General features: G+C 54.0%; 1 protein-coding gene across 3 annotated transcripts in view; it reads right to left on the bottom strand.

Annotated features, from left to right (window-relative positions):
* Positions 1–3,406: 3,406 nt before the first annotated feature.
* The window catches only part of GALNT14 (polypeptide N-acetylgalactosaminyltransferase 14), a gene marked incomplete at its 5' end in the record, with an annotated part of 224,101 nt that continues 213,838 nt past the window's right edge, over positions 3,407–13,669 (bottom strand). For all 3 annotated transcript variants that reach the window (XM_079940255.1, XM_079940257.1, XM_079940256.1), the window contains 2 exons: positions 3,407–3,946; positions 5,160–5,279. In XM_079940255.1, coding sequence (XP_079796381.1) covers positions 3,788–3,946; positions 5,160–5,279 — 279 coding nt within the window. In that variant the 3' untranslated portion in view covers positions 3,407–3,787. The remainder of the gene's footprint in view (positions 3,947–5,159; positions 5,280–13,669) is intronic.

Here is a 13,669-nt window from a genome sequence, read left to right as displayed (position 1 = left end):
ACCCTACACTTAAGTGGGTGCTCAGAAGGGCTAAACAAACCCCACCTACCAGCTGGCATGGCAGCAGGACAACAATCTGGGTAGAGGAAAGATAATCTGCAAAGGATCAAAATCCAAGAGGGTGCCAAGCACAGATGTGGGGTCCAAATTCACTGAACTTTCCCAGTGTGGAAACTACAATTGGAAAAATCAGTGTACACACTGGTTTGAACTCAATGGAACCCAACAGAGGCAAACTTGAACCTTCCCTGAGGCATGCTTCCACAGCCCAGAGGCAATAACTCCTGCTGAAGATGAGCTCACACAGAGAAATTACACAGTACATAAGAAAAGAAACTGCCGAGAGAGTGAGTCTCAGCTTCAATGTGGCACCCAGCGTGGCCACTATGCTGACTCCAGAACCACTGAAAAACTCCCGTTTCTGCCCTTCCACTCAACACCATCATCCCTCCCACTCTAATCCAGTCACTGGAGAGTGCCTGAAGCCCGTCTCTCTTCTTTCCAGTTCATAAATGTATACAACGCATGTATAAATTCCCTTTCGTTTAATTCACACACCACACCATTTAGAGACCTAGGAGCCCGCATCGCTCATGTCTGTTCGCGCTAGCCAGAGGCAACCACCGGTGAGGCGTTTCTGCCACACCTGGCCACCTTCTCGCCCGGCAGTGTGATGAGACTGCTCCAGAGTGGTGACTCCCCAAGCTGGGTTTGGGGTCTCTATCTTGCTAGCCCATAAGATATGAAGAGAGCCGGTCCTTTTCTGCTTTCATATGCTGATGTCATTGACAAACTTTCACTTTCACCCACAATACTGCTGGCCTACACAGTGAGGCGTTCCAGGTTTCTGAACTCTGGCATTCAAACTGAACGATCAGAGTTGACCAAGGACTCTAATTCAGAACCCACTCAAAGACCTTACTGCCCGGCAAGGCTTGGCCACCCTTGCTCCGCTGCATAATTGCAGGACACAGGAATCTCAGACTGGGGCAGGCTGCCGTCCCACCCCGGTATCATCAGCTTTGCCTTGAATCGGCGGAGCTTTGGAACTGCTGCTATTCTTGCTTTTAAATCACAAATTACTCTTGCTTTGGCTCCATCACCATCCACTTACTGAAGAGAGGGTGTTTGGATAACCCTACACAGTTATAGGGATCCGTATTGGCTTTTTTTTTTTTGTGGTACGCGGGCCTCTCACTGCTGTGGTCTCTCCCATTGTGGAGCACAGGCTCCGGACACGCAGGCTCAGCGGCCATGGCTCACGGGCCCAGCCGCTCCGCGGCATGTGGGATCTTCCCGGACCGGGGCACGAACCCGTGTCCCCTGAATCAGCAAGCGGACTCTCAACCACTGCGCCACCAGGGAAGCCCTGGCATCAGTTTTTAAGTTCTGCTTTCCACTAAGGAGGTCGTAAGATGCATACCCTGCAGGTTCAAATGTGAACCTTTGGTGTCTCCATTAGCAAACTACCCCCCCACGTCCTTCACGGAGTCTTTGTTACCGTCCCAGCTTCTTTCACTAGTAAGAGGAAAGTCAGTGGGATCCCCGAGCCTTAGCTTTTCTGCCACATCTAAGCAGCTGAGATTAAAAAATAAAATGTTTGTCCCTCTGGGGCAGAGGCCTCCGTTCCTGTTTCCCCATTTCCATGGGTATTCAACAGAGACCTATGGCCACCTACACTCTGTGACTTTACAGGGGGAGTAAAAGGAGTAATGTCCCTTCCTCTTGGACAAGGAGTCGAGTTTCCAATCACACCTGGAGGAAAATACTCACTGAGAGCTTGATGTGCCTGACTCAGCGCTGGGGCTAAAGTAAGTCACGAGCCAGCTTTCCTGCCACCGGGGAACTCCCAGACAGGCACAGCTACAGAGGGAGACAGGGACACGGATGGGGACAATACCAGCTCCTTTAGTTATTTCAGTGCAGAATCTGTTTCCCCTATTTAGGGGAGAGGGCGCTGGTGAAACTGTTCTTTCTTCTCTGCAAAACTGGTTTAAACCCGGTGGCCCTGTAGCTTGAGCAGCCAACAGAACATCTTCTTCTATAGGTGTCTTTATCACATGGCCTCCTCGCCTTTCCACAGTGGGGCGTGAGTCAGCCCCACAGAGCCGTCAAATCGTAACTAAAGAAGGCAACAGGAGGACTGCATAAACAAGCCCAGCCGAGGACACGCTGGATCCGCACTCAGCCCTTCACTCTCCACGTCTGCAGTGGTCCACAGTCATGGAGTTTTTAATGATGAGCTTGAACAACGGCCATCACGGAAGGCTTTCTGGATGAAGGGGAGACAGACACCCGTTCGGGGTATAAGATGGGAGATGGATTCCGAAGTGGATCCAAATGGCCCCCACCTCCTGGTACCAGCTCTCCTGTGTAATCCTCTCCCCTTGAGTGTGGCTGGGCCTAGCGGCTCACTTCTCTCAAATAGAATGTGGCAAAAGTGATGGGAGGTAACTTGTGAGACGAGGCTGGAAAGGACTGTGACTTGCATCTTGCTGGTACTCTTGCCTTCCTGGCTTGCTTGGCTGGTGGCTGGGTTAGAGAGGCCGACATGGCAAGGAACTGAGGGCAGCTTCTGGCCAACAGCGAAGGGCCACGTCCTACCCACAACCACTGCCACACCTTGACTGCAACCTTTCAAGTCACCCTGAAGCAGGGGACCCAGGGAGGCTACGCCCCATAGAAACTGTGCGGCCAGAGATGTGTGTTGCTTTAAGCTGCTAAGTTTTGGGGTCATTTGTTTCTCGGCGATAGCTAGCTAAAACCATTACTAATTAGCACGTGGTGAACTTACCTCGGCTGAGAACGTACAGGCAATTCCGGGAACTTTTAAACAACATGGATCGGTTCTTTTCTTAAAGCCTAGTTACTAAGAATGTACAACCACCATACCCAATTCCCAGAACACACTGGGGATTTGTTAGAGGAAGAAACTCCCACACCGATGGCCACAGACTCTAAAGCCATCAGGGCCCACAGAGACGCCTAGAGCAGTGATTCCAACCAGGGAGGAGCCTGGACCCTGCCCTGGACCTACTGCAGTGGGATCCCCACAGGTAGACCCTAGGGCTGCTGAATTGATGCAGTTTCCCCAGATGAGACTGTGTATCCCTAGGTAGGAAACACCGCTGTCCTTCGCCTCCCCCACTTGATGTAACAGGAGATGAAGGGCCAGAGAAGTTACGTGTCCTCTCCAGGTGGCACTGCCTGCCAGCGGCAGCTCAGGATCAGAGGGCAGGTTTCCCATCTCTCCGTCCTCTTTTTCCACCCCCAACAAGGCCCCACCACCTGCCCACCCCGACTCAAAGGAGAACTCAGCCTAGCTCTGAGCTAACCTAAGTGGAAACAAAGGAGGAGAGACACAGACAGAACCTCCACGGTCCTTTATTTGTTTTGAAAAGCACCTCCGCCCTTCGTCTCTCAGTCGAGTCCTGGCCTAGTGACGATGAAGGCTGCTCTCTCTGGCCTCTTTCGTTAAGACAGGGAACCACATCAACACTTCCCATCGGATCTCTGCCTCCAGGTACCGTGCAGGGGCAGACCCAGCCAGGACTGGAACTTAACGGCCTTGAGAACACGGGGATCTGTCTCTGAGTTGCTCTTGGCTTGCAGTCTCTTCCTGCATCCTCCCTGACAGCCGTTCCTGTCCTGGCGGGGGGGGCTCTGCCTTCGCCTCCCCATTCAAGGCTTCTGCAGTAGTTCGGGGCTGCCTGCAGCCTGGTTTCCAGTCCGATTCTCATCCGGGGAAGCACCACCCCACGGCCCCCGCCGGTTCCGACACGGATCTTCAAGAGCTCACCAGGTCCCAGTGCTGGCTCATAAGTGAGGACTCACACGGATTGACAACGATCTCCCTGCCGTTCTCAGTGCCATCGCCAAACATGTCTGTGTCTAGGCAGAGGTGGGATGCCACATGCTCGATGCGGGAACCAGTCTTGGTCCATTGCTGGGAAGATGGAGAGGGGAGAGGATGAACCAGAATTCTCTGGCTAAGGTCCTGGGTCCTAGCAATAGTATTGGGAGTTCCAGCGTAATCAGAAATGTTGACACCACATGGCTAGGGTCATCCAGAGACTTGACTTCATGGTCTCATGGAGGAAGAAAACTGCAACTAATTGCCTTGCCAGGTATTGTTGTTGGTTTTCTTTTTTTTTTATCGGATTAAAAAAAGTAAAAGCGAGATCAATATGTTTGCTAGGAAAACTCATTAGAAGGCAATAACTTTCCAAGCCATAGGCCAGAAAATGTGAAGCGAGTTAGTCACAGGAGCAGCTAAAGAAATGATCCACGCTCGGTATCTGCACCATCATGAAGAAGTGGGTGAGAATGAGGAGGCGGGGATGGTGAGGCAGCAGCGGGGAGGGGCTCCTGGGCAGCACCTGAAGCCGAACCTCTGCTCCTCCAAAGTGCTTCAGCACACGAGGGGCCCAAGTAGAGAGGGGGTCTTGTGCTGCTGCTTCCCAGACTTCACCTCACTGGACAAGGAGGGAGGGGATGGACACGTATTGGGGAGCTACCACTGACCAGGTATCATGGATCATCTCAGTGAACTGCTCTAAACAGCTACCCTGTGTGATGGGCATCATCAACCTCATTTCATAGAGGAGGAAACTGAAGCTCAGAGAGGTCCAGTAACCTGCCAAGGGTCACACAGCCAGTGAGCCATGAAAACGGACATTTGAATCTCGGTCTCTTTAACACCAGGACCCAGTTGGCAGGAAACTGAGTGGAGCCAACACTGTGCCGCCAGAGAAACTAGGCACAAGGTACATCCAGAGTGCTGTGAACTCTGCTGGACGTCCTGCCAGAGGCCAAGGCCCCCGAAGGCAGAGGTTCGAGTCTTGTTCATCCTTGTGGCCCCGCAGGCTCTGTCCCAGTATGCTCCTGCTCTGGGATCCTAGGTGGGCGTCGGAGCAAGACAGGGCAGTACAAGATACACACGCAAGCGGAGGTATAGTGCGGTCAATAGGCTTTCACACGGCAGCGCATCGCTGCTGTGGGCACCACGGATGGTATCAGAGGCCCCTCCCTCCCTCTCCTAACCAGAGGACCTCTTCCTTATCAACCCTTCCTCCTCTGAAGCTTCTCTCTTTTCCTGCACACGAGACTTAGACCTACACCGGCGGCCACGTCCCAGGGCAGACACGCTGAGCACTTACCTGTCTGTCATCTCCATTCTTGCAAAGGACAAGAACCACCGGGGCGCCAGGGAACAAGGTGATGACTGACAGGCACAGCTCCTCCTGGAGGATCTGCTGGGTGTATGTGAAGGCCCAGATCTGGAGGGGAAGAGGCCAGAAAGGGTCACCTCAGGATGCTTGGAAGCCACCCCTGTTGGGATACTACTGTGCCTACGTGTGACAATTAGCGCAGCTTGGTACGAAGCACTGGGCGGGGCGGGGGGGGCGGTCCTAGCGGGAATCGACTATCAACAGGTGACCTGGGAAAATGCTACTCAAGAGCCAGAGGTTCTTGGGTCACACCCTCGGTGAAGTCCCCGCCCCTATCCCAAGAAGGGGACTGGCCTGGGGCATGCAGGCTGCCTCTGAGAGGCAAGGACCAATTCCGGGCTTTGGGCAGGAGACTGAAGGACACCCCGGCTGAACTGCATGGTCTCCAGTTTCTCCGTTTGGATTGGCGTCTGTTCCCCACACTTGACATTTCACATAGCTACCCGGCAGGTCACACCCCCCATCCTCCCAGCTGTCTTTAGAATGTCCCTTCTTTGAAAAGGAGTCCAAATTGGCACCCTGAGAACGTGAGAGTTGTGACAAGAGGCAGATGGAGGGGCAAAGGGAATGAGGAGGGGGTGGGAGAGGAGAAGGAAGGAAAGAAGGAAGTTGTGAGAAGTAAAATCATTCCAAGAGGGCGCATGCACGCCAGCACTCCAGGAGAACAGAGCACTTGGCCCCGGACCTCCTGCATGGGGAGCAGCTAAGGAATCGGATGGACATGCAGAGTTCTGACGGAGGCGAAGGGAACGGGGCGTTCGGTGAGGTTCATTACGAGGAAGGAGGAATGTTTCCTTCAAGCGCCAGAGACCAGAGAGCAACCAACTGCTGAAGCAGCCCGGGCCACCGCCCAGCTCTTCGATCAGGGGCGGAAATGCTGGCATAATAGTTGTCAAACGTGAACCTTCAAGAGGTTTTTCCTAGGTTGTAAAACAGGGATAACATCTGTCTTTTGTCTTATCATGGGGCAACGAAGACTTGTGAATCGGATGCCCCAAGGGGAGCTGCAGAGAGGACCCCTTTAAGGGCTGTACCTCTCCTCTTCCACGACACCCTTACCGTCCAGTGGACCTTCTGTCCCTGCACCAGGCCACTTGGTGTCGAGAGACGACCTAGACCAGAAAGTACTCCCTGGGGAGTGGATGGAAATAGAGACGAACAAAGACTGGCTGTGAGTTGAGAATTCCTGAAGCCTGGGGATGGGTACATGGGGGTTCTTCATACTCTTCCACTGAGTTCGATTTCTGTATCTATTCAGTTGTTTTTTTTGTTTTTAATAATAAAACGTTAGGAAATGTACTCTTCTGGCCTTGTGAACATCATCATGCTACGCAAACCATTTGCCTTCCTCCAGGGTAAGCTGCAAGGGGAAGACACCTGTATACATGGAGGTAACGTCGGAACCATGACAAGATGGCTAATAGAGGCTCACATTTCTTGAGCATCTACTATGTGCCAGGCACTGTTCTGGGAGCTTTACACATGTTAACTTAATCACAAGACTCCAATTAGGTAGGTGTTGTCATTATTCCCCTTTTACAGATGAGGAAGGTAAGGCTCAGAGAGGTTATCCTAAGTCAGGTACACAAAGTGGCCCCTACACCCACTCTCCCCAACAGCTCAATTTGAGCTACTGCTGCCGCTGGGGTCATGGCTCGTTCCAGGCCCTTTGATTCAGTTTAATCTTGGGAGACCCCTCCTCCAGGTCGTAAATATTAAAACGATAGATCAGCTCCTCCTTGACAGGAGATAGCTGGCAGGAGCTTCCTCCTCTCGGCCACTTCCCAGTGGCAGCCCCTGTGAGAAGGGAAACCAAGGTCACACCCCGTGTCAGGGGGCGGGGAGGGGGCAGACCAGAGAGTAGGCCCCTCCCCTGACACTGATGGGAACCGGGCAAGAGTATGAACGGAGGCCCACCCGCCGCGGACGCCACACCAGGCCAGGGGACACGCGTGGCGCTGGCTTCCAGCCTGGGCTGCCCCCCTTTACTTCCCACCCCACCTCTGTCCCCCACTGTGAACTCCCAGCCTGCATCTCCCTGCTTGGTCACTCCTCTCTAAAGGGTCCCCCTAGGGCCTGGGTGTGTGGACCTGGGACACAGTCCATCCTCTGGAACGGACCCAGGGGAGAGAGATCCACACAAGTCCCGAAATCAGGCTCGGGTCATTAGGGTGGATTCTGGGGTCCTACACATTTGGGGAGTGTAATGTAGAAGGCGGACACAGGTCCTAGGCGTGAGCCCTGAGAATTCCTTGGCCTGTGGTGCGGGGGGAGAGCAGGGCCCAGGTACAAGGGCAGGGCTGCCAGGGGGCCATTTGCCCAGGCCCACCGTACCACTGGCCTCAATGTTAGACTTCTGCATTGCCTGGAAATGAGGATAAACACACAGTCACCGACATGGAAAGAAGATGAGGCTCATCACTCCGTCCCACTACCCGACCACACAGCTTGCAGTGAACCATGAATTAGCATCTTAAAAATAAACCCCGTAATTATCTTACAATCACTACAATACACTAGCTTTGTGTTTTTTATGTTAAAAGCATTAATTGATTAAATATAAAAACTTAAAATATACCACAATTTCTGGTAGCCCATTTTGGCACTTTTTTTTTTTTTTTTGGCGGTACGCGGGCCTCTCACTGTTGTGGCCTCTCCCGTTGTGGAGCACAGGCTCCGGACGCGCAGGCTCAGCGGCCATGGCTCACGGGCCCAGCCGCTCCGCGGCATGTGGGATCTTCCCGGACCGGGGCACGAACCGGCGTCCCCTGCATCGGCAGGCGGACTCTCAACCACTGCGCCACCAGGGAAGCCCTGGGCACTTCTTTTTGAATATCCTTAGGGGCTTCAAAAACCAGAAGTGCTGAGGATGGCGTGGGGTAGGGTGGGGAGTGGTGGTCCTTTTAACTCTGAGACACCCCATCCACAAATGCCTTCTGGGAAGGAATGTATATGGTACCCTGGGGGCTCTGAGGAAACCACCTCGAGACGCCCGGGGGAGAACGTGCACAGGCACAGACAGGTATTGAAGCCCTCATACTATGTGGACTTTCCATTAGCTGGTGCTACACTGGCATCGAAATAATTCAGCCTCGCAATTGCCCAGAGGGACGCAGCTCTGTGGCCACACATATGCAAGAGAAGAGAGTTAAGAGGGAAGCAGAACATGGGAGCAGGTGGGGAAGGAAGCAAGGAGAGGTTTTCCGATTCCTATTCTGCGGCCTGTCAGGCTTTGCAGAATGGTCGGTGATGAATGGATTTATTAAATGAATCTCAGAGTCAGAAATGAATTCAAGAAGGCGGCAGTGGTTGCTCAGGCTGGCCTGGCCTCGACTGGTGAGCATTGGCGGCTCCATTTCGGGGACTGGCAAAGTCACAGCCTTCAACCCAATGCACACAGACACGGCCATATCCATGGAAGCTAACCCAGAGGCCATCCTGGAGGTGGTGTGGGATGCCTCGCCCCTCTGGGACGGGCTGGTAAGGGGTCGAGGAGGAGGCAGTCCATTCCTGGCCCTCCAGCCTCTTTGCTGCTGCCCTGGAAGAGGGGAACTGATGCTGGGGAGGGGATGGTCCAGGCCAGACAGCCTGAAGGCCTTCTGTGCTCGGAGGAAGTCTCTGGAGCTGCCAGTGTGGGTGGGAGACAGGAGTGACCCGTCACTGGGGGAGGAGACTTCTCGCTAGTAAATGCTCACCTGGCCACGGCAGCTAGCCTGGGGCTTACTGTCCTGCACTGGCTGGAGAAGCAGAGAGGAAAGATTTTCTTCAGAGGAGATACCTGAAGGAGTAAAGTTCTGAAGGGAGCAGGCGTGAAGCTAAGCTGGGGCCCAAGCCCAGGGGCTGATCTTAGAATGGTCCAGAGCCACCGCCAGTAGGCAAGGGCACTGCTTTCCAGCTGGGGTGCTTTTGCCCCTAGCCACCTACCCAGGGGACAGCTGGCAGTGTCTGGAGGCATTGTTTGACTATTATGACTAGGTCGGGGCTGTTACTGACACCTAGTGGGTGTGGTCAGGGATGTTGCTAAACATTCTACAATGCACAGACAGTCCCTGCAACAAAGAATTACCTGGTACTAATGCCAACTGTGCTGAGGTTGAGAAACCCTAGCCTAGCCTTTTTTTTTTTTTAGTTTTTGTTGGATATAGTTGCTTTACAATGTTGTGTTAGTTTCTGCTGTACAGCAAAGTGAATCAGCTATCTGTAAACACATATCCCCTCTTTTTTGGGTTTGCTTCCCATTTAGGTCACCACAGAGCACTGAGCAATAAATTCTCATTACCTAGCCTAGTCTTAAGAGCTTGGTGTCTGGAGGCGGCAGGGCCGTGTCTGAACCCTGCTCTGGCGCTACTAGCATATGACCTGGGTAGCCTTGGTCACCTCCTCTAAGCCTGCTGTGAAACCCCCATCTGTGAAGTGGGGGTTACTGTGAAGCTGAAACAAGCAGATGTTCGTGGAGCACTCAGCCCACTGCCCAGCCCCTGGAGGAGAGGCTCCGTGAACCATCTTTTTCCAACACATGGGAAGGAGTGGTTGGAGAGGACAGAGAAACATTGCCATGTGGACAGACGTTAGGGGGCTGTGTTTTCCTTAAGGCAGAAGCATACATCATTTTCTGCTGGTGGTGAGTTCCCTGTTCAAAAATTCTCCCGTGTGGAGAAGAGTAAACAACGGAGAAGAAACAGTGGATGGGAGGCAGCCCTGCTGGCTGTGCTGTGGTTAGACGGCCAAAGTAACTCGGTGCCGAGGGACGCTTCTGTTCTTGATTGTTCACCTTCCGCTGTCTACGTGACCCTCACAGCCACCCTGGGAAGTAGGTACGATTGGATGGAAGGCGGACTGAGGTCAGTGGTTGCTCTGGGCAATGCCAGGGGCAGACCCTGGGGTTGACTGTGAATGCGGGACCTCCCTGGTGAGACGGGATCTGAGCCAAGCGCGTCCAAGGCCACAGGCTGGCCTCAAACCTCGTAGGCCACACTGGGCATTGCCCTCGTCCATCGAACACGCCCCTGAAGCTGCTTCAGACAAGATGCTGGGAATGAATGAGTGGGTCCAAGCGAACCTTTAGTTCAGCCGACCTCTTGATGCGCCTGTATGGCTGCGGGACCCCCAGATGCACTGACTGGCTGTGCGGGGGCCCTTCATCACCCACAGGGACAGTCAGCCGTGCCCTGGTGGGGGCCCTCTGACCAGGGGCGGCTCTGAGACACGCTCCTCTCCTTCAACTGGGACTAGACTCACTTTGGGGATCTTTGTTTCCAGTCCATTGTGTCCTTTCCTCCCAAGTTGTAAGAAGACACCCAGTACATATTGTGTTAGGCCAGGCTGTTGGACTCTGGAGTGACTGCCGGGGCTAAGACCCTGGCTCGCTTGTTTTTTAACCCCATAAACTTGGGTGAGTTACTTAACTCTGCGCCTCAGTCCCCTCAGCTCTGAAATGCAATTGCAGTAGTCCCGTACTCGGAGGGTCCAGTATGGTGCTGAACAGGGAGCAAGTGCTCAGTTACCCTCCGCCCGTTGGCTGTGATAGTGGAGGATGCCAACAGGAGGAGAGACGGCCCTGAAGACCCTCCTTTGGAAAACTGCCTTTGCTTCGCCTCCCAGGACAGATGCTGGAGAGGCAGTCGTGATGGGGCCATTCCCAAGGGTGTGCTGAGAAAGCTGGGGAGGAAGGGTGGTGTCAGGCAGGGAAGGTGACCACTGGCAACCTGTCCCACTGGCAGACTCACCGAGAGGTGCCAGTGTGAGTCCGGGTTTGGGGGAAGAGCTCTGACCTTCATCTCACCCACCCAGGCTACCTAGTGGCCTGCATGCATCCCTCACAAGCCAGTAGCCTGAACTGCTGGGGATCCAGGTGGCAGGACACACTAAAAAGGTTTTCATTTATGTTTTTTCCCTTTCTTTAAATGGGGATACAGTGAGATTGGTGCATCTGTCTTCTTTCTATCTTTCACAAGTATTTTTCTAGGGAATCCAATAAAATTGAGAGGAAACTTACTACCCAGAAGGCTTCTGCGGCTTCACACATTTACAAACTGATGATGTATTTCTCTTTCTACCCAAGGCATCAGGTTGCTGCCATCTTGAATACACACGCAGGTTAGATATTTTGTTCCCAAGGTTGACAAACCAGCCAAAGAAAGGGAAGGGAGGGAGGGTGAGGGGTGGATGGGGCTGCGGTGGAGCAGGGTCGTGAGCCAGCATTGGGGCCAGAGGACAGCCATGGTTGGACGGTCTCCTTTCAACAATGAGGACAGCCACGTGCACGGGGACACGCCACCTGGAGAGTCAGTGGCCAGCTGGAAGCAGAGCTCAGGGCCCCCGAGCCCCATCCTCTGCTGCTCTTTCACCCCACGTGTTGAAGACGCCAGAATCCACCACCCAAATAACCCGAGCCTGATTTCGGGACTTGTGTGGATCTCTCTCCCCTGGGTCCGTTCCAGAGGATGGACTGTGTCCCAGGTCCACACACCCAGGCCCTAGGGGGACCCTTGAGAGGGGAGTGACCAAGCAGGGAGATGCAGGCTGGGAGTTCACAGTGGGGGACAGAGGTGGGGTGGGAAGTAAAGGGGGGCAGCCCAGGCTGGAAGCCAGCGCCACGCGTGTCCTCTGGCCTGGTGTGGCGTCCGCGGCGGGTGGGCCTCCGTTCATACTCTTGCCCGGTTCCCATCAGTGTCAGGGGAGGGGCCTACTCTCTGGTCTGCCCCCTCCCCGCCCCCTGACACGGGGTGTGACCTTGGTTTCCCTTCTCACAGGGGCTGCCACTGGGAAGTGGCCGAGAGGAGGAAGCTCCTGCCAGCTATCTCCTGTCAAGGAGGAGCTGATCTATCGTTTTAATATTTACGACCTGGAGGAGGGGTCTCCCGAGATTAAACTGAATCAAAGGGCCCGGAACGAGCCATGACCCCAGCGGCAGCAGTAGCTCGAGCAGAGCTGTGGAGCCAGGTTTCCAAATCCTGCCTTACTTCCAAATCCTCACTTACTAGTGTGTGACCTTGGAGAATTTTCTCCAGGTCTCACGTTCATTATCTGCAAAACGAGGATAATAGTAACACTTAATCGGCTTGACGTGGCCTCTCAGAGACAGAGGTAGGGGCAGGAGAGAAGGTGAACGAGGCACAGGAAGGGGTCTGAGGGGCAGATGCAACTTCTCTGGACAGGCCACGAGGCAGGACAAGCTGAGAGACGCAAGAGGGGAGAAGAGGCAAAGGAGGGTTATCACCTTAGCAGGAGGCGCTGGGAAGGAGGACGACGGGATGAGTGGTTTACGTAGGAAAGAGCAGCAGACACCGAAAGCATGAGAAACGTAGTGTAAGTCAGTCCTGCAAGGGTATATACTCCACGCACACACGTGCACACGCCCAGAAACACATGCACACGCCCACACACTTGGGGGACGAGTCTAGCTGAAATTGCTGTGCGGATTTCTATCAGTGGGTTCAACGCCTTCAGAATACTTGGACAGGCAGCCCAGGCCTGCCGTTGGCCGCGCGTCCCGCTAGGAGAGGGCTGTGTCTAACCCGGCGTAATCCCACCCGGCACCCCAGCATGCAGCCTGGTGCCCAGGGCACCGTGCACACTCGGCGGGTGTGATCTGTTGAAGGGAACTGAACATCGTCCTGTCTCCTGTGTTCTTCCCATATCCTGAATTCGCACTGCTGCCACACACACCCAACTGTTCTCTCCAGAGCACAGAGGAGTGACAGCTTGGCACGATTTTCTACAAAAGAACTCTTCGCTCACTTGAACACTGTTACTCTGCTAAACCTTAGTTTCCCACAGCAACAGCTTTCTCCTCTCCCCTTTCTCACTCCGCTGGGACGTCAGCCAGAACAGGTACCACTCTCCTCTAGTCAAATAAAGGCCTGGCAGCTTCCCCCTGGGCCAGGCTATTGGGTGGCCCCTCCCTGAGCCCCAGAGATCCCATGGCTCCCCCCGCCACCTTCCTTATGCAGCCGAAGACATGAAGTACCAGAAAAACCCCTACTTTGCTGGAAACAGAGGCGGCAAACTTCTGTCTCAGGGAAAGGGGGATGATAACGTTTTGGCTGTTTGCGATCCCCATGAGCAGGGCCCACACGTGGATTCAGAAGACAGGGACGTGCGTTATCTACTCACACATTCTACAAAACGCCACTGACAAGTGGTATCATTCTCAGCCAGGCTGCCACACCTAGAGTGAAACCGACACCTCTGTCTCCTTCCCCTTTTCCTGTCTGACTCAGGCAGCCCGCTTCCGTGTCTTGCTGGAGCGGAGATTATTTTTGGAAAAGATCTCAGCAAGCTGGAGGCTGGTGGTGCGATGCCTCAAATGCCAGGCTGAGAGTGTGGGTTTCTGTGGCAGACAATGGGGAGCCATTGAAGGCTGCATGGGGATGGGGGACAATGGTTTGGTGAGCACATGTTACTGGAGGCTGTGGCCAGCATCTAACACAGTGGTT

The sequence above is a fragment of the Stenella coeruleoalba genome, assembly GCF_951394435.1.
Source record: "Stenella coeruleoalba genome assembly, chromosome: 13".
Classification (NCBI taxonomy): Eukaryota; Metazoa; Chordata; class Mammalia; order Artiodactyla; family Delphinidae; genus Stenella; species Stenella coeruleoalba.
The sequence above is the reverse complement of the archived record's forward strand: the minus strand, read 5'-3'. Positions and strand labels throughout refer to the sequence as shown.